The sequence below is a fragment of the Cryptomeria japonica genome, chromosome 3 (assembly GCF_030272615.1).
Source record: "Cryptomeria japonica chromosome 3, Sugi_1.0, whole genome shotgun sequence".
Lineage (NCBI taxonomy): Eukaryota > Viridiplantae > Streptophyta > Pinopsida > Cupressales > Cupressaceae > Cryptomeria > Cryptomeria japonica.
The window spans coordinates 349114971-349137022 of record NC_081407.1 but is presented as its reverse complement, the minus strand read 5'-3'; the positions used below and the strand labels follow the sequence as shown (position 1 = coordinate 349137022).

General features: G+C 40.6%; 1 protein-coding gene across 2 annotated transcripts in view; it reads left to right on the top strand.

Annotated features, from left to right (window-relative positions):
• The window catches only part of LOC131076511 (uncharacterized), a 169675-nt gene that overhangs the window by 129489 nt on the left and 18134 nt on the right, over positions 1-22052 (top strand). For both annotated transcript variants that reach the window (XM_058013741.2, XM_058013740.2), the window contains exons 11-15: positions 5600-5677; positions 5905-6003; positions 6199-6249; positions 6440-6496; positions 6666-6707. In XM_058013741.2, coding sequence (XP_057869724.2) covers positions 5600-5677; positions 5905-6003; positions 6199-6249; positions 6440-6496; positions 6666-6707 — 327 coding nt within the window. The remainder of the gene's footprint in view (positions 1-5599; positions 5678-5904; positions 6004-6198; positions 6250-6439; positions 6497-6665; positions 6708-22052) is intronic.

Genomic DNA, 22052 nt, shown 5'->3' with positions numbered 1-22052 from the left:
GGAGAAGAACGCTTTAAGATGCCACTTTGGGCATTTTGAGTTCCTAGTCATGCCCTTTGGTTTGACTAATGCTCCTGCTACATTCCAGTCATGCATGAAGAGAATCTTCCAAGAACAGTTAAGGAATTTTGTTTTGATATTTTTTTATGACATCCTAATATTCAACAAATCTTGGAAAGAACATTTACAGTAGTTGAATGAAGTGTTGGGCATATTAGAATCTGAGTCCCTATTTGCCAAGGAGTCCAAATGTGAGTTTGGGATGGAAGAGTTGCTCTACCTCGGTCACATTATCAGTGCTGGTGGTGTGAAGGTGGATCCCGAAAAGATTAGAGCATTCCTTGATTGGCCTACTCCCGAAAACATAACACATTTTAGGGGATTTTTGGGATTGTGTGGATTCTATCGGAGGTTTGTGAAGGGATATTCTCAGTTGGCTGCCCCCCTTACAGATCTTACAAAAAAGGGAGCTTTTGAATGGTCCGAAAAGGCACAGACAACATTTGAGCAGTTTAAAGTGATCATGAGTTCCTGCTCTGTTTTAGCATTGCCTGATTTCACCAAGCCATTTGAGCTACAGTGTGATGCATCTGGAGAAGGTGTCGGTGCAGTCCTCATGCAGGATAAGCATCCTATAGTCTTCGAGAGCAGAAAGTTGAGAGGTCTTGAGAGACTGTATTCCATTTATGACAAGGAAATGCTTGCCATAATGCATGCCCTTGCGAAATTCAAACAATATCTGGTGGGGATTAAATTCATTCTTAAGACTAATCACAATAGTCTTAAACACTTCATGCATCAGAAGGATCTGAATGAGAGACAACAGAAATGGGTGAGTAAGCTACAAGCTTACGATTTCGATATTGAGTATGTTAAGGGTAAAAACAATGTGGTGGCAGATGCCTTATCCAGAAGACCCCATTTAAGCTCACTTTGCGAGCTTACTGCTGATTGGAGAGAGTTGTTGCTTGCTGATTATGCCAAAAATCAGTTTGCAACCAGCCTTATAGAGGGTACTTTTCATGATGAAAGGTACAAATTGGTTGAGGGATTGATACTATACAAGGGAAGAATCTTTATAGTTGCTGAATCAAGTTAAAAGAGAAGATCTTGAAGACTTTCCATGACATCCCCCTTGCTGGTCACCAAGGTTATTTCAAAACATATAGGCAGATCCAAGAGAGATTCTCTTGGAAGGGACTTAAAAGTGATGTTTTGAAGTACATTAAGGAATGTCTTACATGTCAGAAGAACAAAGATGAGCACACTCTACCAGCTGGTTTGTTACAACCCTTGCCTATTCCTGGTAAAAAATGGGAGAGTATCTCCATGGATTTCATCACGGGGCTGCCTTGGGCTCAAGGGAAGGATAGTATCTATGTGGTGGTGGACAGACTTACAAAGTTTGTTCATTTCTTCGCCATCACCAGCTCTTTTACAGCAGCACAAGTTGCTAAAGTGTTCTTCCGAGAGGTGTTCAGATTACATGGTTTACCGAAGAACATTGTGAGTGATAGGGACAGCAAGTTCCTAAGTGCTTTTTGGCAGGAGATTTTCAGATTGTGTGGTATTGTGCCCACTCCAAGCACCAGTTATCACCCTCAAACTGATGGGTAGACCGAGATAGTGAATAAGTGGTTGGAAGGTTATCTCAGAAACTGTCTCGAAGCAGCAGAATGCTTGGGTGAGATGGCTTCACCTAGGGGAATATTGTTACAATTCTTCCTATCACATGTCCATTCGGATGTCACCATTCATGGCACTATATGGTTATGAAGCTCCTAGCTTCGCGGACTTGGTATTTGGTGATAGCAGAACCCCTCAGGCAAAGGATATGATGAAGCAAAGTCAAGATATTCTGAGGATTTTGAGGGACAATCTCCAGCATGCTCAGAATCAGCAGAAGTTATATGCTGATCAGCAGCAAATTGAGCACACCTTTGAGGTGGGCAACATGATTTATTTGAGGCTTCAGCCCTACAGACAGTCTACTCTCAAGAAGAGTGGGGTTGAGAAATTGAAGCCTCGATTCTATGGGCCTTTCAGAGTCAGCAGAAGGGTTGGAGAAATGGCTTATGAGTTGGAATTACCAGCAAGCAGCAGGATCCATAATGTATTTCATGTGTCTCACCTTAAGAAGGCTCTGGGACATAATGTTGTTGCTTCAGCTGAGTTACCTCCGCTTGATGAGGAGGGAGAGTTGGTTTTGGTTACGGAAGCTATCCTTGAATTCAGGGAACGATCTTTGAGGAAAAGAGTGATTAGAGAATACTTGATCAAATGGAAGAATCTACCAGCAAAGGATGCTACGTGGGAAAATGAGGTGATTTTATTGCTTCCAGCCTTACAGTTGCTTGAGGACAAGCAATTTTGGGGAGGGCGGACTGTAATGTCCCCTTCTCACTGATGACCTTCCAGTGGTCCATTAGCCTATTCCTGAGACCCGTAGGCTGGGTGGAATGAAGAATGAGGGGTCCAACATTGATGAAACAAGGACTTACTATTTTTAGTAAGTCAGGGAATGGCCATTCTGGTGTTATTGTCCTATTGAGCTCTCCATGTTTTGCCTCTAGACGCGATGATTAGGCTTTTCTGAGCATTAGTTCTTGACTTACTATTTTTAGTAAGTGGCAGTGTGGTACAATTCTATTTTTGGCAGTAGACAGGGTTTTGATTCTGCAGCAGTTCTGTGGTCGTCCTGGCTCAGTTTCATCCTAGTTGTGTTAATAATCGGTACGGGAGTCATATGCGACATAATTAAATATTATTTCCTTATCCTAAGGTTTAATATTTAATTGATTTGATTATTTGCGACTGATTTATTAAAATTGGGATTAATGCCTATTTTATCCTAAGTGTTTGGCGAAACTCATGTGTACTATGGGATGGCGAAATATTTTAGAGGAATATTATGTTATATTGCATCTCCATCATTTGCCAAGTAATTAACGTGGGTCCCTTCCCTTTTGGCATGAGGTTTGACTTATGAAAAGTGGCACTACACTTGGGTGAAATGAAATGCAAATGAAGGGGTGGCATTTGGAGGAATTTGCATTTGATTTTGGTTGTTGAAGAGTTATAAATAAGAGCCTTGGGCTCTCATTTGAGACATCTTGGAAAATTGCATCGTTATGTTGCCGGTTTGGCTATTGAAAATCTGAGCTTCGAAGTATGGCTTCCTAGCTAAGTCTCAGTTTCGTACTTGCAAGATAGTACCTAGCTGTGTCCTTGTATTCCCAGTGCTGTGGGTGAATGAGTTGCAGATTGTGGAGTGTTCTATGTGGGATTTGAGTGTTTTCTGGTTGCTGGTCGCGGGACTGCTGAAAGTATATTTTGCTCACACCTCTTAACCAGGCGACTCCATCATTCCAGGTACCAGCTCATCCTTCCTTCCTAGCCTTGGCGATACATTGTGTAAGTTTTTAGCAAGTTTAATTCAGCAATGATTTTTCTAGACAAATTCGAACTTCCTAGGTCTAGAGTTGGGTTTTGGGTTTGCATTGGGATGTGTGGGTTGTGGTTTTGATTGGTTGTTGTTGTGAGTGAATTATGGTGGGTTTGGGACTGGTTTGAGTCAAATTGGATGAAAAATGAGGGAGTTATGAGCATTTGGGTGTTTCCATGGGCTGTTGTTTTGTACTTTCAGCTTGCAGATTGATTGTAACAGAAAATTATATTCTTTCTGTAGAGATCTGCATTACTTTCCTTCTTTCATCTCTAATATTGTAAGGTTGTTTCAGTAGTACTGATCAATCATTCTTGCTGACCTTATTTTGTAATTCCCACTGCATAAGTGGAAGAGGCTGGCTTAGCTGCCTTCTTACTTTGAAATTCAGTTTATGTACTCAGTCCTCCCACTGAATAAGTGGTCGAGTGATAAGTTTAATGCAATTGTCCTCCCGCTGAAATATGCGGTAGAGTGATAGTTTAATGTAATGTCCTCCCGCTGAAATATGCGGTAGAGTGATTGAATTTCAGTTTCTTGTCATTTTCCCTTGGTCGGTTTAGCGCCAAGAGTTTGGTTTCTATCCTGTTGGCTAAGCAAAAGGGGTTGGCTTGCCGCCCAGGCATTGTCATTTTAGTTTGATTATTTTTTGCTAACGATCCCCTATTCACCGTATGCTCTCACCTTCCCACATTGGGCACTTGGTGATCAGAAACTGGGAGGGTTGCAATTTGCAGCAAGTTTTTAGTTTATGCTTTCTAACCTTAACGGCTTATTTGTTGTGGATGATTGTTATTAGCCTAAAAAACAAAACAAAAAATAACTGGGATATTACAACAATCCAATACCATTCCATAAAGGTGGTGATACTATGGGGATCTAAGATTGTCTACAGTGTGGGAATCTGAACGTGAGTCCAGAAGAGAGCCCTCATGAGTGGTTGAGCTATGCCAATCGTCTCTTGGATTTTGGCATACTCTTTCTCTACCTCCACCATCTTTAGTTGGGTTGAATGTATTTTGATTGTTACTTCAAATACATCATCGATGATTCTCCTCCCTCTTGCCTTAATGCCCCGGATCCATTCTCTGACTGCCTTGGCAATGTCACGCACTCCTTCGAATTCAGCTGTAGTTTTATGTGCCAATGCGAGTGGAGGAATATGGGACAAAGCAGTATGTTGCAGCGGTCTTAACAGGTGGTCTACGTATCCCTCGACTTGCTCAACACGAGCTCGATACATATCCCTTTCAGCGGTTATTTCATCTAGCTGCCTGAGTATATTCTGCATAGAATCCTTGAATTCTTCTCTCTCCTTTTCTTTGGTTGCTCTCCCTATCGAGATGGATGTGATGCTATAGTCGGCTAATGCAACCTGATATGATGGTTTGTCTGTGGGCGGAGCAGCTATTGGAACCAATTTCTTGTCCTTCATCTCAACTCCAATTACAACAAGCTGACATGTGAGCTCTATTCATCAAATGCTGTACAGACTACCAGATTTCAATATGCATACTTTTGACAACTTGCTTTTCAGCACCTTTTTCTATTATATGTATGTACTTTGGAAGAGATTATTAGTCTTGGTCCAAATTTTTGTAGTTAACTTTCACTCAACTATATTTGTGATCAAGCTCTTCTTCATGGAGTCACTAATGATCCTTTTGGCTTTGAAGATGCAGTTGTAGCTGCCATTTGAGAATGAATTGGACCACATGTCCAGTATGGCACTTGCTTTAGCTGTTTCTAAAGCTGAATGGTCACACATGATGTCTAGATTATCTCTGATCCATTTCAAACTATTTACGAAATGAACAAAACCTAGGAACTGCTACCTGGGTCGATCATAAGCACCAGTGAGCTGATTATATTTTCTGGCATATGTATCTAAGTTTTGCAGGAGCATTTGTTAGAATAAATGTGTAGATAAAATTATGAGGCTCACAAATGCTAAATAGAATGTTCTTACATTGCAAATAGACTAGGCATTCAAATTCATGATTATATTGGCATCTTTTTTGTGTACAATATAATTATTAATTCAAAGATTACAAATTATGAATGTGTTATGTGTTGCATATATTTATTAGGAATTGAATATTTTTAGGTTGCAGATATCTTATGAATGATGACTTTTTATTTCCACCTATACAGAAAAATAAGTTGAGAAATTCGGTTCCTGCATCATTCCTTTTTGTGAGAAGGTTCTGGCAATATCTTCTTGCACGTGAGGTAATTTCTGAAAAAAGAAATAACTGTTCAATATTAGCATTAAGTGGATCATATTGTTGCAAATTGCTGCAAATAGCACATAAATGGTTTGGAGATTGTTCATATTCAAAGTTTTTCCAAGGATTTTTTGATACTCATTATTTATTTTCCAGTTATAAGAAAGGAATTTTCTTGCCATTTTACACCATACCCATGTGTTCTACTCATGTTGCAAATTGGCATTGCAGGGCTTGGACGAAAATACATTGTGGGCATCTTTATCTCATCACAGTTTGCAAAAACTTGCAACTGTAATAAAGCAATGCTCTTTTGATGTATCTGGAAAGGTATGTTATTAATACAAATTGTAACATTCTAATTAATTTGGTCATGTATAAAGTAATGAACAAGATCTTAGTGGTTGATTTTATGACATAAGCTATATGTTTTAAAAAATACTCCACGTATCATCATATTTTATATGTTATGGATGGTAAAAAATACTCGGTAACAATTTCCTAATTTGTCACGTTTGGGTTAAGGGTGAATACAAGGATGAGTTTGTGACAGCTGGAGGAGTCCCACTTTCTGAGGTTTGCAGAATTCTTTCATCTTTTGAAGATTTCAACAATGTTTTTTGCCTTTTTAACTGTGATGGATATTAACAATATCAAATTTTGATTATTTCTTGAACAGTAGGAGTATGTTGTTGGCTTTAGTAATTTGATTTCCTCATTGAAACCTGCCTACTCACGATCATGAAACCTTTCTTGGGACATGCAGATCAATTTAAACACCATGGAGAGCAGGATGTGTCCTCGCCTTTTCTTTGCTGGAGAGGTATCTGCTGTTCTCGGCATTTAAATAAACTTTAAAAATGTTTAGCTGAATTTTTCATGCTTATAATCCTGTTGGTCAATTTCTCTTAAATGCCAATAATATCTGCTTTGATAAGGTTATTCATAATATGGATTCTGTGGCTAATACTAAAGTTTTCTTGAATGACTAGGTGTTAAATGTTGACGGATTAACGGGCGGATTTAATTTCCAGGTAACATTAATTCATCTTGTTTGGTTTCATGTCTTGTTCCCTAAGTTGTTTTTCACCCATGGAAAACAAAGGGGATAGGAAGATTGGAACTCAAATCTATTTAATGTATCACCACACAAAAATTAGGCTTTGGAAAAAATACAGAATAAAATTTTTGATTTATACTTTTCTCCTAAAATAAGAAGATTTAATTAAGAGCTTGGAGGATAAGTTTTGGAGGAACCTTCTTTAAACTACCATGTAATGTCCCCTTCCTAGCTAGCTTCGATAATCAGGGTTAGTCTATCATCAGGTCCTCATAGACTAACGGAATGGATAGAGATCCATGATTGAGTAATTTTCTCTTGTGTAGAAAGCATAATCGAGTGGATCAGGAGGTAACAAATCATTATTTTCTGATATTGCTAAAGATATTAAAAGTGACTCTTCAAACTAGACTTATGAAGTTGTGAAAATGACTATATAATAAAGTCGCTTTCCTTGGACACCACTCCAAGTGAAGTTGGAAATAATAAAAAATAAGTGACTTAAGTGGGTGCCCTTTGAGGAAAAAGAAAAGATATTAATGAGATATTAGAAACTTAATAAAAATCAATTTAAAATCGTAAAGTGAGGACTTGAAATGGGAACCCTAATTAGGGCGTAAGATAGAAAAGGCTATAAAGGCAACTTGAGTCATTGTTAAGGTTATGTTATGTTGGTTATTATTTCACTCTTGCCTCTTGAGAGGAGCTTAGTTGAACCCTAGGGTTTGGAGCAGCTTGTGTGGACGAAACCCTTCACAAGTCATCACACCTGCAGTTGTGGAAGATCATCTCAGGGTGTGTAGGGAGATTCTACTTCAGGGATCTCACTGGTGCATCAAAGGAAAATCAGTTTTGAAGACATTTTGCTAGTTGTGGTTGAGTAAGGTGCTTGCTTGTGAGGCCGACCCCTTCTTTGGCTTGTTTGGAGCAAGGAGAAGTCACTTCTTTTGCATTTCAGCATTGGGTTTGCAAGATTCATTAATACCAGCAGTTTTGGTCAGTTTACATCAATTATTTGGAAACCCTAGACCATTTGATGTGGATTTCTGAGTGTGTAGTCTCCTGTCTAGCTAAACCATTCTTAGTAACATTTGGGAGTTAAATAAGACTTCTCTATTGTTGATCAATGCTCTATTCAGCTTCTTCATCTTCAGCAGATTGGAGTAGGCATTCATTTATTTCAGAGGGTTAGAAGGTTAGTAACAACACCAAATCTTATTCACATCAGGCTATACAACTCCTATCAAGACGTGGTGATACTAGGCCCAGTCGCCTAGATTGAGGGCTCTTTTTTGCACTTCTTGAGCTCCTAAATCAGACCTCCCTGTTGAGAAGAATTTCTAGGTGGAAGAGGCAGTTTTGAGAGATCTGCAAAACATTTTTTGAGTGACCAATGTGGCTGCCAACTTGGTATTTTCTAAGTATCCTATGTGGCTCCTATCTTGGTGATTCTGATCAACAAGACAGTTGTTTGGAGCTTTTCTTCATCAAGTTTCAAACGCACTTATTAAGCATGCTTCAATATGATTTGTAAGACCTATTTCTGAACTAGGTAATTCTCTTTTGCAACAAATTTTGTAACTTCGAAACTATAAAGAAATCTAGAAATTAAGTTCTCAAGTTCCATAGCTTTTATGTTATTTTTAGAATTATCATTTATTGCAAAATATTTCTAAGTTCTCAAGTTCCATAGCTTTTATGTTATTTTTAGAATTATCATTTATTGCAAAATATTGTTGTTTACTATTATCAATCCAAAAGACATTGCAAACAAAATACACCAAACCCTTTTGCAACTTCTCTCTACTTCTAAAAAATAAAATCAATCAAACAAATAATAATACAGGGAACAAGCAAGTTATCAATTCTACAATTTTTTAGTGTTCCAGATTAGGGTGGGACATTACAGTAAAATCAAAACGGTTTCCTGCCATCATGTGCTTAAAATATTCCAGTTGATTTGTGGTTGCTTCTGGTCTTCAGTTACTTGATAGTTTCGGTGGCTTATCTTTCAAACCTCTCCTGATTGTTGCATAACAAATTTGTAAAGATGAGCATTGTTGATAAGTCTATTTCTTAGTTAATGCAAGAACTCTCCAAACTAATGAGGGACCCAAACATCAAAGGTTACGTAAAAACAATCACAAGAGCCAAATATGAGAAGTTTGTAGCAAATCTTTCAGATGGAGATAGTGCCTTGATTCATAAGGATTATGTGATAGGGCTTCAAGATGATTATTTGGAGAAGCTTACAGTTTTTGTGGTTGAGGTTGTGCATGATGAAGAGAACAAAACAACAGCCTTGGATCCAATTTCAGATTTATCGGGCGATGTTTCTAAGATTAATGACTTCCATGATGTTTCTTGTGATGAGTTCATTAATGCTCCTTTAGATGAAGGGCATGATAAAAACATATTTTAAGATGAAGTACTTAAAAGCAAACATGATTTTTTATTGCCTAGAGCTGATTCTGAGTAGAGGCTGTATAAGAATGTTAACCCTATTGAGCACCCTTATCAAGTTGATGTTAAAGAGAACATGAAGATTTAATAACAAATTAGTCAATTGTTGCAGCCACATCTGACCAGCAATATTCACTCGAAAGTGTAATTTTTCAGTCATGGGAAAGATGTTGCTATAGGTAATGATGTGATGTCCCCGATATAATTAAATAATAAATTTAAATACTTTATTGTAAGGCCCAAATTTAATAACAAATCTTTCGGGCCCTTTATTTAATTAGATTAGGCAAGTCTTAGTTTGGTCGTGTCAGCCATTTGTAACCCTTTGGGAAGTTTCCCGGAGCCCATATATATGGCCGAGTTAGTCTTTGTCATAGGTATGCGAATTTTGGTATTTTTCTCTCTTGTGCGAATTCCTGTTGGAGTTCTAGTATCTGCCATTTCGGAGGTGAAAGACCCTCCCTATTTGGTATTTCAAGTTTCGGTGAGATTCACCCCTCACCCTATTTCGTTCTGTGTACTTGTTCCGGATCTAGCAAATCTTGAATCTCATCATTGCTACTTTTTCCAGTTGCATATTTGTTAATCTAATTTACATGCTTAAAGGATTCCTAATATTCAGAATTCATTACTCGATACGCTTGCGGGAGACTAACCCCATCGTACCCCCCCCCCCCCCTTCACTATACGGTTACACTCTCTCGTCACCACCGTACGACCTGCTACCCACACAACCATACGGCCCAGTCTCACACTACCGTACGACCAGTCTTGGCACCACCGTACAACCTCCTTGACACTACCGTACGACCCTCTCTTGACAACCATACGCCCAGTCTCACATCCACCGTACGACCTTTGCTCAACACCCATACAACCACACCACTGTACGGCCCTGCTCCAACGCCATTGTATGCCTTCCCTCCCTCGCCAGTACGGTTAGGGAACATTACAGTGGTATCAGAGCTGGTGATCTTGCCAACCTGTCAGGTACTGGATGCAAGTGTACACTAGAAGGAGGTACCGTTCGACCGACCGAATGGGGGAACCACAGGATCCTACAAGAGAAGTCACGACACTATTAAGGGAGCTAACCAGAAGCCAAGCTTAGCTCAACGACACCATAGCCAAAGGGGAGCAACGACAACAAATCATGGAGGAAACCTTATGACAATTGGCTTTGGGAAAAACAAATGGAGAACAAAATGGGCAAGGGGACGATTCGGTCACTGGAAGGTCAAACGTCCAACGCTCACATTCACGGCTGTTGATGCCGACTTTTCCTTAGAAATCAGAAGCTCCACACGGGGAGCAAGAACCCACCTTTCAAGAGATGCAAGCACAGTTGAACCAAGATTGGAGGGATGCAAATCTCGAGGGGGACATATCCTTCAAGGATTATGCTGAGCTTCGGATGAAATACTCGTGCGGCAGAAGTCGGGGCCATTATGGTCACTATAACAATGACATCAAGCGGAAGGTTGGCAAGATCAACCTATCATCCTTTGATGGGACCGGAGTAACCTCGACACGAGCTTGGGTTCAAAAAGTAGATACCTACTTCCAACTCAACCCAATGCCTGAAGATGAAGCTATCAAGTTTGCAGCACTTCACCTGGAAGGAGTCGCGCACGAATGGTGGCATCATAGGATGGTCACTCTCGGCCATGACCAGATAACTTCCTATGTCGACTTCACGGAGAAGCTCATAGATCGATTTGACATGGAGGATCCAAAACTCAATTACAAGGAGTCGGTGCAACTAAAACAGTCGGGACCTGTGGACAGTTACATCACAAAATTTCAGAGACTATCTGTGTTGGTAACAGACATCTCGGAGCGGAGATTGGTGGTCTTGTTCATGGACGGATTGATGGAACCATTGAAAGGTTGGGTGAAAGGGTTCAACCCCAGCATGCTCACAGAAGCAATCAAAAAGGCCCGTAACATGGCAACATCTTCCTCTTCCAAAAATTTTGCACATACCAAACCACCTTTCATTCTGAAGGAGAAGGATAATGAACCCTTTCCGAAGAGGTCATCGCTTGATGAAGCCACAAGACAAGAACTCAGAAGGAAGAAGCTTTGTTTCACCTGCAAGTAGCCATGGGAACCAGGACACCGATGTTTGGGCAAAGGAAAGATTCACTATATTGAAGTAATGTCCGATTGAGAAGAGGAGCATGAGGAAAGTGAACCACCAAGAGAAGAATCTGCCGAAGAAACCAGCCTGGCGGAGAGAATCTCCACATTGGTACGGAGGGGAGATGTCATTGCCACACTAGCGGTAACCCCGAGGTGCAGTGTATTTTGGGTACGTGGTACACTCCAAGGGCAACGAGTCCTTGTAAGGCTCGACAGTGGTGCCTCGCTCAACTTCATAAACTCATCACTCGTTACCCGAAGGGGTTTGTGTACAAAGGAGCATGAAGGGTTCGATGTCAACGTGGCAGGAGGTAATCTCCTATCATGCACTCACCTAGTTCCGCAACTGAGCATCACCATGGGAAATTACATCGTGATTGACGACTTCTTTGTAGTAGATCTAGATGACATGGATGTCATATTGGGCATTCAATGGATGGAGACCCTTGACCAATACATGCAGAGCTTCAAAAGGATGGAGTTCTCATTCGAGGTGGATGGCAGGAAGGTGGTTCTTAGGGGAATGTCGAATGGCGGCCCAAGGGAGATTTCCGCCAAACAAATGGAATCCATCTTCAGACATGATGAAGTAGTCTAGGCAGCACATTGCTTGATCTCGACAAAACCTGTGAAAGAGAAACCGACTTACTACCAAGATGAGGAACTTCAGTCGATTTTGGATAAGCATAGTTTGGTCTTCGTTGATATTCCACTTGGTATACCACCACATCGAGGGTTTGAGCACACCATCGAGTTGGAGGAAGGAGAAAAACCCGTTATCACCACACCCTATCGCCACCCGAAGAAGTTCAAAGAAGAGATAGAGAAAACAATCCAGGAACTCCTCGATAAAGGATGGATCCGGCCCAGCTCTAGCCCCTTTGCGTCCTCGGTGGTACTAGTGAAGAAGGACGGAACTCTAAGAATGTGTGTTGATTACCGTGCACTGAACAAGAATACTATCAAGAATAGATACCCCATTCCCAGGATCGATGAGCTGTTGGACAAACTACATGGCGCAGTCTATTTCTCCAAGATTGATCTCCGCTCTGGCTACCATCAAATCCATATGAGGGAGCAAGATGTGGAAAAGACAGCCTTTCGTTGCCATTACAGGCACTATGAGTTCTTGGTCATGCCGTTTGGATTAACCAATGCTTTGGCCACTTTTCAGTCCTGCATGAACCACATCTTCAACAAGCAACTACGTAAGTTCCTACTAGTATTCTTCGATGACATACTCATCTACAACAAGACCTAGAAGGAACATGTGGGACATTTGGATGAAGTATTGGAGATTATGGAATCACAATCACTGTATGCCAAAAGGTCCAAATGTGAATTTGGAATGATTGAGGTCGTGTACTTGGGTCACGTCATCAGCGCCCAGGGGGTACAAGTTCACCAAGAGAAGATTCAGGCCATTTTGGATTGGCCTCCACCCAAGACTCTCTCGTAGCTACGTGGATTTTTTGGATTGTGCAGTTATTATAGAAGGTTTGTGAAAGGATTTTCACAGCTTGGGGCACCATTGACAAATCTAACAAAGAAAGGATCCTTCCACTGGAATGCGCAGGCGCAACAGACCTTTGACAAATTAAAAGAAGTTATGAGTATGTGTTTGGTTCTAGCACTACCAGACTTCACTCGCCCTTTCATCCTAGAGTGTGATGCCTCGGGAGAAGGCATTGGAGCGGTGTTGATGTAAGACCATCACCCCATTGCATTCGAGAGTCAGAAGCTCTCGAGAGTTGAGCGGTTGTACTCCATCTATGACAAGGAGATGCTCGCCATCATGCACACGCTGACAAAGTTTTATCAGTACCTCGTCGGAGCAAAGTTTGTTGTACGGACAGACCACAACAACTTGCGATATTTCTTGGAGCAGAGGGATCTGGATGAACGACAACAGAAGTGGGTAAGCAAAGTCCAGACATTTGATTTCGACACTGAGTATGTGAAGGGCAAGAATATCGTGGTAGTTGATGCCCTGTCAAGAAGGCTTGCCATATGTTCTTTATCCCAAATTTCGGTGGATTGGAAGGAACACCTGTTGGTTGAATACTCCAAGAATACTTTTGCCTGCGAACTGTTGAATGGTCAAGTGTAGGATGACCGATACAAGGTGGTTGACGACATCATTTACTACAAGGACATAATTTATCTGGTACCTAAGTCCAAGATGAAGGAAAAGATTCTGAAGGAAATGCACGACTCTCCCTTGGCCAGACACTCGGGATACTTGAAAACCTAAAGACAGATCCGAGAAAGGTTTTCCTGGAAGGGACTTAAGAACGATGTCCTATTGTATGTGCGGGAATGCTCCACCTGTCAGCATAACAAATCTGAGCACACCTTACCAGTCGGATTGTTGCAACCACTGCCAATCCCCGACCAGAAATGGGATAGCATCTTGATGGATTTCATTACTGGGCTTCCCAGAGTGCAAGGAAAGGAGTGCATTTTCGTCGTAGTTGACCGCTTGACCACGTATGCTCATTTTTTTGTCATCCCCACAAGATACCAAGCAGTTCAAGTGGTCGCGTTGTTCTTCTGTGAGGTATTCCACTTACATGGTCTACCGCGAAACATAGTCAGTGACAGGGATAGCTGTTTTCTGAGTACCTTCTGGATGGAGTTATTTCGGTTGGCAGGAACTAAGTTATCGCCCATCACGAGCTACTATCCGCAGACAGACGGACATACCGAGATTGTGAAGAAATGGTTGGAGGGTTATCTCAGGAACTACGTCTCAGCTCAACAGAAGGCTTGGGTTTGTTGGTTACATTTGGGTGAACATTGTTACAACACCATTTATCACATGTAGATAGGCATGCCACCTTTCAAAGCACTGTACGGTTATGAACCTTCTTCATTTGTTGATCTAGCATTGGGAGACAGTCGTGCACCGAGGGCCAAAGATTGGCTTCAGGAGAGTTTAGACATCCTGACATCTCTCAAAGATAACCTGCAAAGGGCTCAGAACCAGCAAAAGATGTATGTCGACCAATACCGGGTTGAGCGAAATTTTGAGGTGGGCGATCTGGTATACCTCCGACTTCAACCGTACAAACAATCCTCCTTGAAGACAAGTGGCAAGGAGAAGCTAAAGCCTCGTTTCTATGGACCCTATAGGGTGGTTCGGAGGGTGGGCGAAGTTGGCTACGAGTTGGAGCTTCCTGAGGGGAGTCGGATTCACAATGTTTTTCACGTGTCATGTCTCAAAAAGATTGTCGAGCAGCACATCACAGTGTCCAAGGACCTGCCACCCATTGACGAAGAAGGAAAACTAATTTTGGAGCCGGCGGAGATCACGCATGGTCAAGGAATTCCTTGTGTGCTGGAAGAATCTACCCATCGAGGATGTCACTTGGGAAGGCGAGCAAATTTTGGAGCATCCAAGTCTGCAATTGCTTGAGGGCAAGCAATTTTTTGCCCAGGAGGACTGTGATATCCCCGATATAATTAAATAATAAATTTAAATACTTTATTGTAAGGCCCAAATCTAACAACAAATCTTTCAGGCCCTTTATTTAATTAGATTAGGCAAGTCTTAGTTTGGTCGTGTCGACTGTTTGTAACCCTTCGGGAAGTTTCTCGGAGCCCATATATATGGTCGATTTAGTCTTTGTCATAGGTATGCGAATATTGGTATTTTTCTCTCTTGTATGAATTCCTGTTCGAGTTTTGGTATCCTCCATTTCGAAGGTGAAAGACCCTCCCTATTTGGTATTTGCAGTTTCGGTGAGACTCACTCCTCACCCTATTCTATTGTGTACTTGTTCTGGATCTGGCAAATCTTGAATCCCATCATTGTTACTTTCTCCAGTTGCATATTTGTTAATCTGATTTACATGCATAAAGGATTCGCCCTTCACTGTACGGTTACACTCTCTCCTTACCATCGTACGACCTGCTACCCACACAACCATATGGCCAAGTCTCACACTGTCATACGACCACCTTGACACTACCGTACGCCCAGTCTCACATCCACTGTACGGCCTTTGCTCAACACCCGTACAACCACACCACCGTACGACCCTGCTCCAATGCCACCGTACGCCTTGCCTCCCTCGCCAGTACGGTTAGGGAACATTATAAATGAATACTCAAGTTTTTATGTGGGAAATTTGGAAATCAATATTGATAACTATAATGAAGGGATGGATTTCATTCATAATGCTATCTCACCTTCTGAAGATTATATGGTGTCTTCTAGTAAATCACTTGCTAATGATGAGAAGAGTGTTCTTATAAATGAAAGCGAATCAAAAGATTTGTTGTGTGAAAGTTCTAGTCACTCTAATGAGAAAACACGGAACATTTTGGCAGAGCAAGATTTGAAGGAACAATTATTGGTCTCAGAAGAGAAGATTGTCCAAGTGTTATCAAGGGCTGATAAAACACATTAAAGATCTTATGTGGAAAACTCTGAAAGGAATTGCAAGTGGAAATACTAGTGCACAGCTACAAACAATCAAAGCGGCATCAAAATTGATTATTTCGGATTACTTGTAACTACTTATGGATGTTAGATTCTACGAGAACCGAGAACCGAGCCAGGATCTGATGTCGGCCATAGATCACATGCAACTCCAAGCAACAGATGATCAAAGATCGAAATAGCTGAATGGAGATAAACCTGATATGAGAGAGAAAAATAGAGACAAAAGAGAATTTGGAGAAGACTCTGACCGAGCTATCACTGAACTAGTGAAGGTGAGAGTATAGTGCTTATTATATAGAAGAATAATAGCATATACAACCAAGAGGTGCATTAACTCCCACCACTATAAAAAGTGGGAGGTTTTACCTACTACCCCATAAAAGGTGGGAGGTTTTTACCTACTTGGTAAATGCCAAAAAATGTGGCATAACCTCCTTACATGAAAACAAAAAAAGGAGTTATAAGATGTGGCACATAAAGCCAAAAGAGGGTGTGTAACTCAACTACCCATGTGAGGTGGAGAGTTGCACATGTAGTTGAAGTATTTAGCCATGTGTCCTCATATTAACCACTCCTAATAACCTAAGAAAGCTTAAATAATATGTAGGAAAAATAAATACTCCCTAACATAAAAAGAAAATACAAAACTTACACTAACACCCCCCTCAAGCATAGCTTAGGTGGGTGAAAAGATGGGTCTCGTTTAATGAGGCCATGTTAGATACTCATGTACATATATATGCCCCCCAGAAAAAGAAGCCCCCCCACCCCCAATAAGAGGAATAACCCCCCCTAAGTAGAGAGAGAAAGAATGACGGACTAAGAAGCCCCTCCTGAAGTAGACACTTGTCGTATCCCAAGCAAAGATCGCAAATGAAGAAACTTGCTTTCGGTGAAGATGTTCGCAGTCTTCTCCGATGTAGCACAATACTTAAGATCAATGATGCCTTCCTGGATCAGCTCATGAATGTAGTGCATATGTATCTCAATGTGTTTCGTCCTCTAGTGATGAACTGGATTTCTTGAGATCTGTATAGCACTCTGGTTATCACAAAAGATGATGGTAGGCTTTCTGATTGGAATATTAAACTCAGTGAGAATATTATGAAGCCAAATAGCCTTAGTGGTGGCATTGCTGCCCCTCGATATTCAACCTCTGTCGATGAAAGAGCAATTGCAGAGTGCTTCTTGTCCGACCAACAAACTGCACCAGAACCAAGTGAGAAGCAATACCCTGATGTAGACTTGTGATCTTGAGAGTCACCTACCCAATCAGAATTTGTATATGCCACCAAGTCAATATTCATTCCTGTTGCATACTGAATTCCATAATTGTGAGTACCCTGAATGTAGCAGAGAATCCGCTTAGCTGCTTTCCAATGCAACTTATGTGGCTCCTGCATGAATCTAGAGACCATGCCCACAACATATGAAATGTTGGGTCTCATATGAGTCAAGTAGATGAGGCTCCCAACAAGTTGTCGGTATAAAGTGCCATCAACCAAGCACGAAGAGCACTTAGCCTCAAGTTTGACCTTTGACAAAATGGAGTAGGTGCAAGCTTACAATCAACCATGCGAAATCTGGAGAGCATATCAAGTGCATACTTGGGTTGTCCAAGGAAGATACCTGAAGAAGACTGAGTGATCTCAATCCCCAAGAATTAATGCAAAAGACCCAAGTTGGACATCAAAAATCTATCATGTAGAGCAGTTTTCACTGCCTTGATGGTGGATGAGTGACTCCCTATGATCAACAAGTCATCAACATAGAGAACTAGAAATGTGAGAGTTTCATCCTGGTGCAGAATGTATACGTTTGGATCAGAATGACACCGAGTGAAACCAATTGTCAAAAGGAATGAGTTCATCTTGGCATACCGAGCTCGAGGAGCCTGTTTGAGGCCATAGAGAGACTTTTGAAATCGACACACAAGTGGAGGATCCTGAACAAACCCCTGTGGCTGCTCCATATAGATTTCCTCCTGAAGGTTGCCATGAAGAAATGCACTCTTCACATCTATCTGATGAACTTCCCAACGATAGGCTGGAGCTATAGCAAGGACAAGTCGGATGAAATTCATCTTAGCAATTGGAGCAAAAGTCTCAGAGTAATCAACCCCTGGAACTTGGAAAAAACCCTTTTGCTACCAAGTGAGCTTTATACTTATCAACCGACCTATCTGTTGCAAATTTTGTTCGATAGATCCACTTGCATCGAACAAGTTTCCTCCCTTAGGAAATGGAACTAAATCCCATGTGCGATTCCTTTCCAAGGAATTAAACTCTTCTTGCATTGCAACATCCCACTCAAGAACACCTGAAGCTTCTCGAAAAGACTGTGGATCAGAAGATGAAGCAATGAAGTGATGTGGAGTCTGCTGAAATTGTAACCTTGTTCTTCTAGTATCTGATGGATCACCAAGCCAATCTCCTGCTGACTTAAATGTTTGTCGCGCCCAAAGAGGCATTGAGGTTGGAGAGTTTGGGGGAGAATCATCAACCTCTAAATGATGACTATGAGAAGAATGTGAATCCTCGTCATCATTGTCGTCATTTGAAGTGGAAGAAGAAGATTCCTCATCAAGATTAGGAGGATTAAGATCCTCTAAAGAACTGTCATCATGATGCAATGTCTCCAATGTGATAGTGGATGGAGAAGTGGTATGAGAAGAACTAGAAGAACTCTCCTCAAAATGAACAACTCATGAGTAGAGGGATGGAGAAGTCTATACCCTTTGACATCATTTCAATACCCAACAAATATACAAGGCTTGCTCTGCGAATCCATAGCCTTGCGTTTCTCTGCTGGAATGTGGGCCCATGCAAGAGAACCAAACACTCTGAAGTGCTTAATTGTAGGTTTTCGACCAGTCCAAGCTTGAAAAGGAGTTACCCCCTTCACAGCTTTGTGAGGAACTCAGTTCAAGATGTAACACGCACAGTTGATAGCCTCTGCCCAGTATTGAGGTGCCAAAGACTTGGAGTGAATCATACAGTTGGCCATCTCCTTCAAAGACCTATTCTTGTGTTCTGCAACACCATTCTGTTGAGGACTATATGGAACTATGTGCTACATGTTGATACCTTCTGAAGCACAAAACTGTTCAAACTGATTGTTAACATATTCACCCCCATTATCTGTACGTAGAATCTTGATGAACTTCGCAGATTGTTTCTCTGCAAAAGCTTTGAAATCTAGAAAAATCTCAAAGGCTTCAGAATTTTGTTTGAGAAAGTAAACCCATGTATATCTAGAAAAGTCATCAATAAATGTCAAGACATATCTAGCCCCGTTGAAAGATGGATGTGGAAACGGTCCTGCCAAGTCATTGTGTACCAACTCCAATAGTTGTGTAGCTCTCCATGCTTTGCCTTTATCATATTTCTCCTCAGGATGCTTACCAAGAATACATCCCTGGCAAACTCCATTAGAAAACCAAATAGAGGGCAACCCTAAAACCATGTCTTGTTGATTGAGTTGTTGCAAGTAACGGTAGTTCAAGTGGCCAAATCGTTGATGCCACAAACAACTCACCTCGTCTGCAGGATTGAGTAAAACTGTGGAAGGAGAGTGAGGAACAAAGTGAGAAAACTGATATAATCTAGAATTATGATCTTTTCCCACAGTAATAGTAGACCCATTGTGCATTTCACTTATTACCACTGTATCTAGTGTGAACTCAACTCGCTTGCCAGAACCAGTGTGAGTGATCTGATAAACAAATAGGAGATTAGTTGATAAAGATAGAACACAAAAGACATCCTGAAATGTTCTTTTGCCCACATCAGCAAACCCTCTCCCATGCACTTCAACATGAGTGTCATCACCCATTAGGATCGAAGGCATAGAACATGGCTCTAAAGATGTGAAATCATCTTCTGAAGAAGTCATGTGGTGCGAAGCACCCGAGTCAATTATCCAAGAATTGGGTTGTGAAGCAACATCAACTAGGCTTAGAAGATCCTTCTGATAAACTCTATTTGACTGAATTAGGCAACCTTGATATTATTCTTTTCAAGAAGATGTGAAAGGTGGTCAATTTGTTTCTTTAAACACTTATGTTCATCATGACCAGGCCTCTTACAATAAGAACACTTGACCTTCTCCTTAGGTTGTTGACCTTTTGATGAAGAGGTTTGATGATCTGCTTTTCAAGTAGCATATTTTTTATCCTTCTTCTTCTCTCCTTGGTTTTTTTGTTTCTTATCTTGCTTACTAGACTCTTTCTATTCTTTTGTGCCTTGATTTACAACTAAGGCATGTGACTTAGAGGGTTTTATTGTGCCCACTTGAACCAATTTGTCTTGCGCTCTAGTGAGTTATGCAACAAATTCATCTAGAGAAGGCATTTTGAATGTGGTACCTAGGGCACATTTTGTAGCATAGAATGTAGAAAGAAACACTTAATTGTTAGGACCAAGCTTAGAAATAATACTCAAGATCAGTTGTTTATCATCTTTCTTAGTTTCACACCGATCCAACTACAATCTTATAGACTTAAGTTTAGTGAAGAGGTCTTGTATAGTATCAAAATTGGTTGGATTCAACCCTATGAGTTCATTCTCCAACTGATGACCTCTTAGCTCATCTAGCTTACCAAAAAGGTTTTCCAAAGTGGTCCACACTGCATTTAGTGTAGTGGCAGATTCAATGTAAAAAAGAAGGTTAGGAGAGACTGACATACATAGAGTACCAAAAGCTTCATCATATTTATTAAACCATTTAATCTTTTCTACATCATCCCGATGTTCAATTTCAAGTCTCATAGTAACACGATGATATCCATGTCTTTTTAGATATATCATCATCTTAGATTTCCATTCAAAGTAATTATATGGTGTTAAAAGTGGAACTGTAGATGCATCCATGATAGCAGAAAAAAAGATTGCAAAGAATCAAAAAGACACAAGAAACACCCCCCCTTTCCACTAGCCTCAGAAATCACCACCCCTCCCCCTCCCCTCCTCCAAGTAACAAGGTTGGCACTTTATAATTAGTGTGTTACAAGGCTTTTTATCAGATTACAATGCTTTTAAGGCTCCAATGGCCAGAGATAGAAAGTTTTAATACAAATCAATTTCATACAAGATCTAAGTAAATTAGCCTTATAGTTGCGTAATACTTCTCAATACCTTTTCAACAACTATTAGTTTTTGGAAAACAAAGTTGTGAGGTGAAAGATATGACCTGTTGAAGATAAAAAGAAGCAGTAGATACAACCTGCAATATTTGATGGAAAAAGGAAGAATTTTTCAATGAGACCCACGTGAATGGAAGTGCTCCTTTTCAACTCTCCATCAAGTACTTGTTTGTGAAAATTCGACACTCGAGGCAAAAGTTATGCAACTTTTAAGAAGGGTTGTTGAATTTGTCTACTTGAAAAAACGGTTTGCTCCTTGTTCAAACTCGATTTCTACAAAAAGTATTCATTTTCTGGGAACAACACCAAAAACCCAGAAGTTTTTCGATGTTGGCAACAAAACCCATAAATCTTTTTTTCTACAAATGAGTGGAAGTTGGAATTATAAAGCCGAAATGAAAACAACTCCAGTAAAAAGATTTTACTCTGATTTTTTTACAGTGTCCTCCAAATTTTGATTTGGTGAAATCAACGTCACTTTTGACTTTCTCAAGCCTTTTGGACACTCTGGAAATGCTAAAGAAGCCTCCAATATTACAAAAATGTTGCATTCACCCAGTTCTCAAGGAACACACACACACACACACACACACACACACACACACATATATATATAATAAACTACATTAATCTAGAAGTTATTTTCCTTTAAACTGTTCTGATTCTCCAGGTCACACGAGAATGCAGGAGAAGAGCATACTTGGTTTTTAAGGAAAATATGTTCCAATCTCTCAAATAAATCAAAAAAACAATGAGCTATACTAGACAACACAGCTCTAATACCATGTTAGATTTTGCGAGAAGCGAGAACCAAGCCAGGATTTGATGTCGATCGTAGATCACATGCAACTCCAAGCAACAAATGATCGAAGACCAATTCAACTGAATGGACATAAACCTGATATGAGAGAGAAAAATAGAGATAGAAGAGAATTTGGTGAAGACTCTCGCCGAGCTATCACTAAACTAGTGAAAGTGAGAGTATAGTGCTTATTATATAGAAAAATAATAGCATATACAACCAAGAGGTGCATTAACTCCCACCTCCATAAAAAGTGGGAGGTTTTACCTACTTGGTAAATGCCAAAACATGTGGCTTAACCTCCTTACATGAAAAC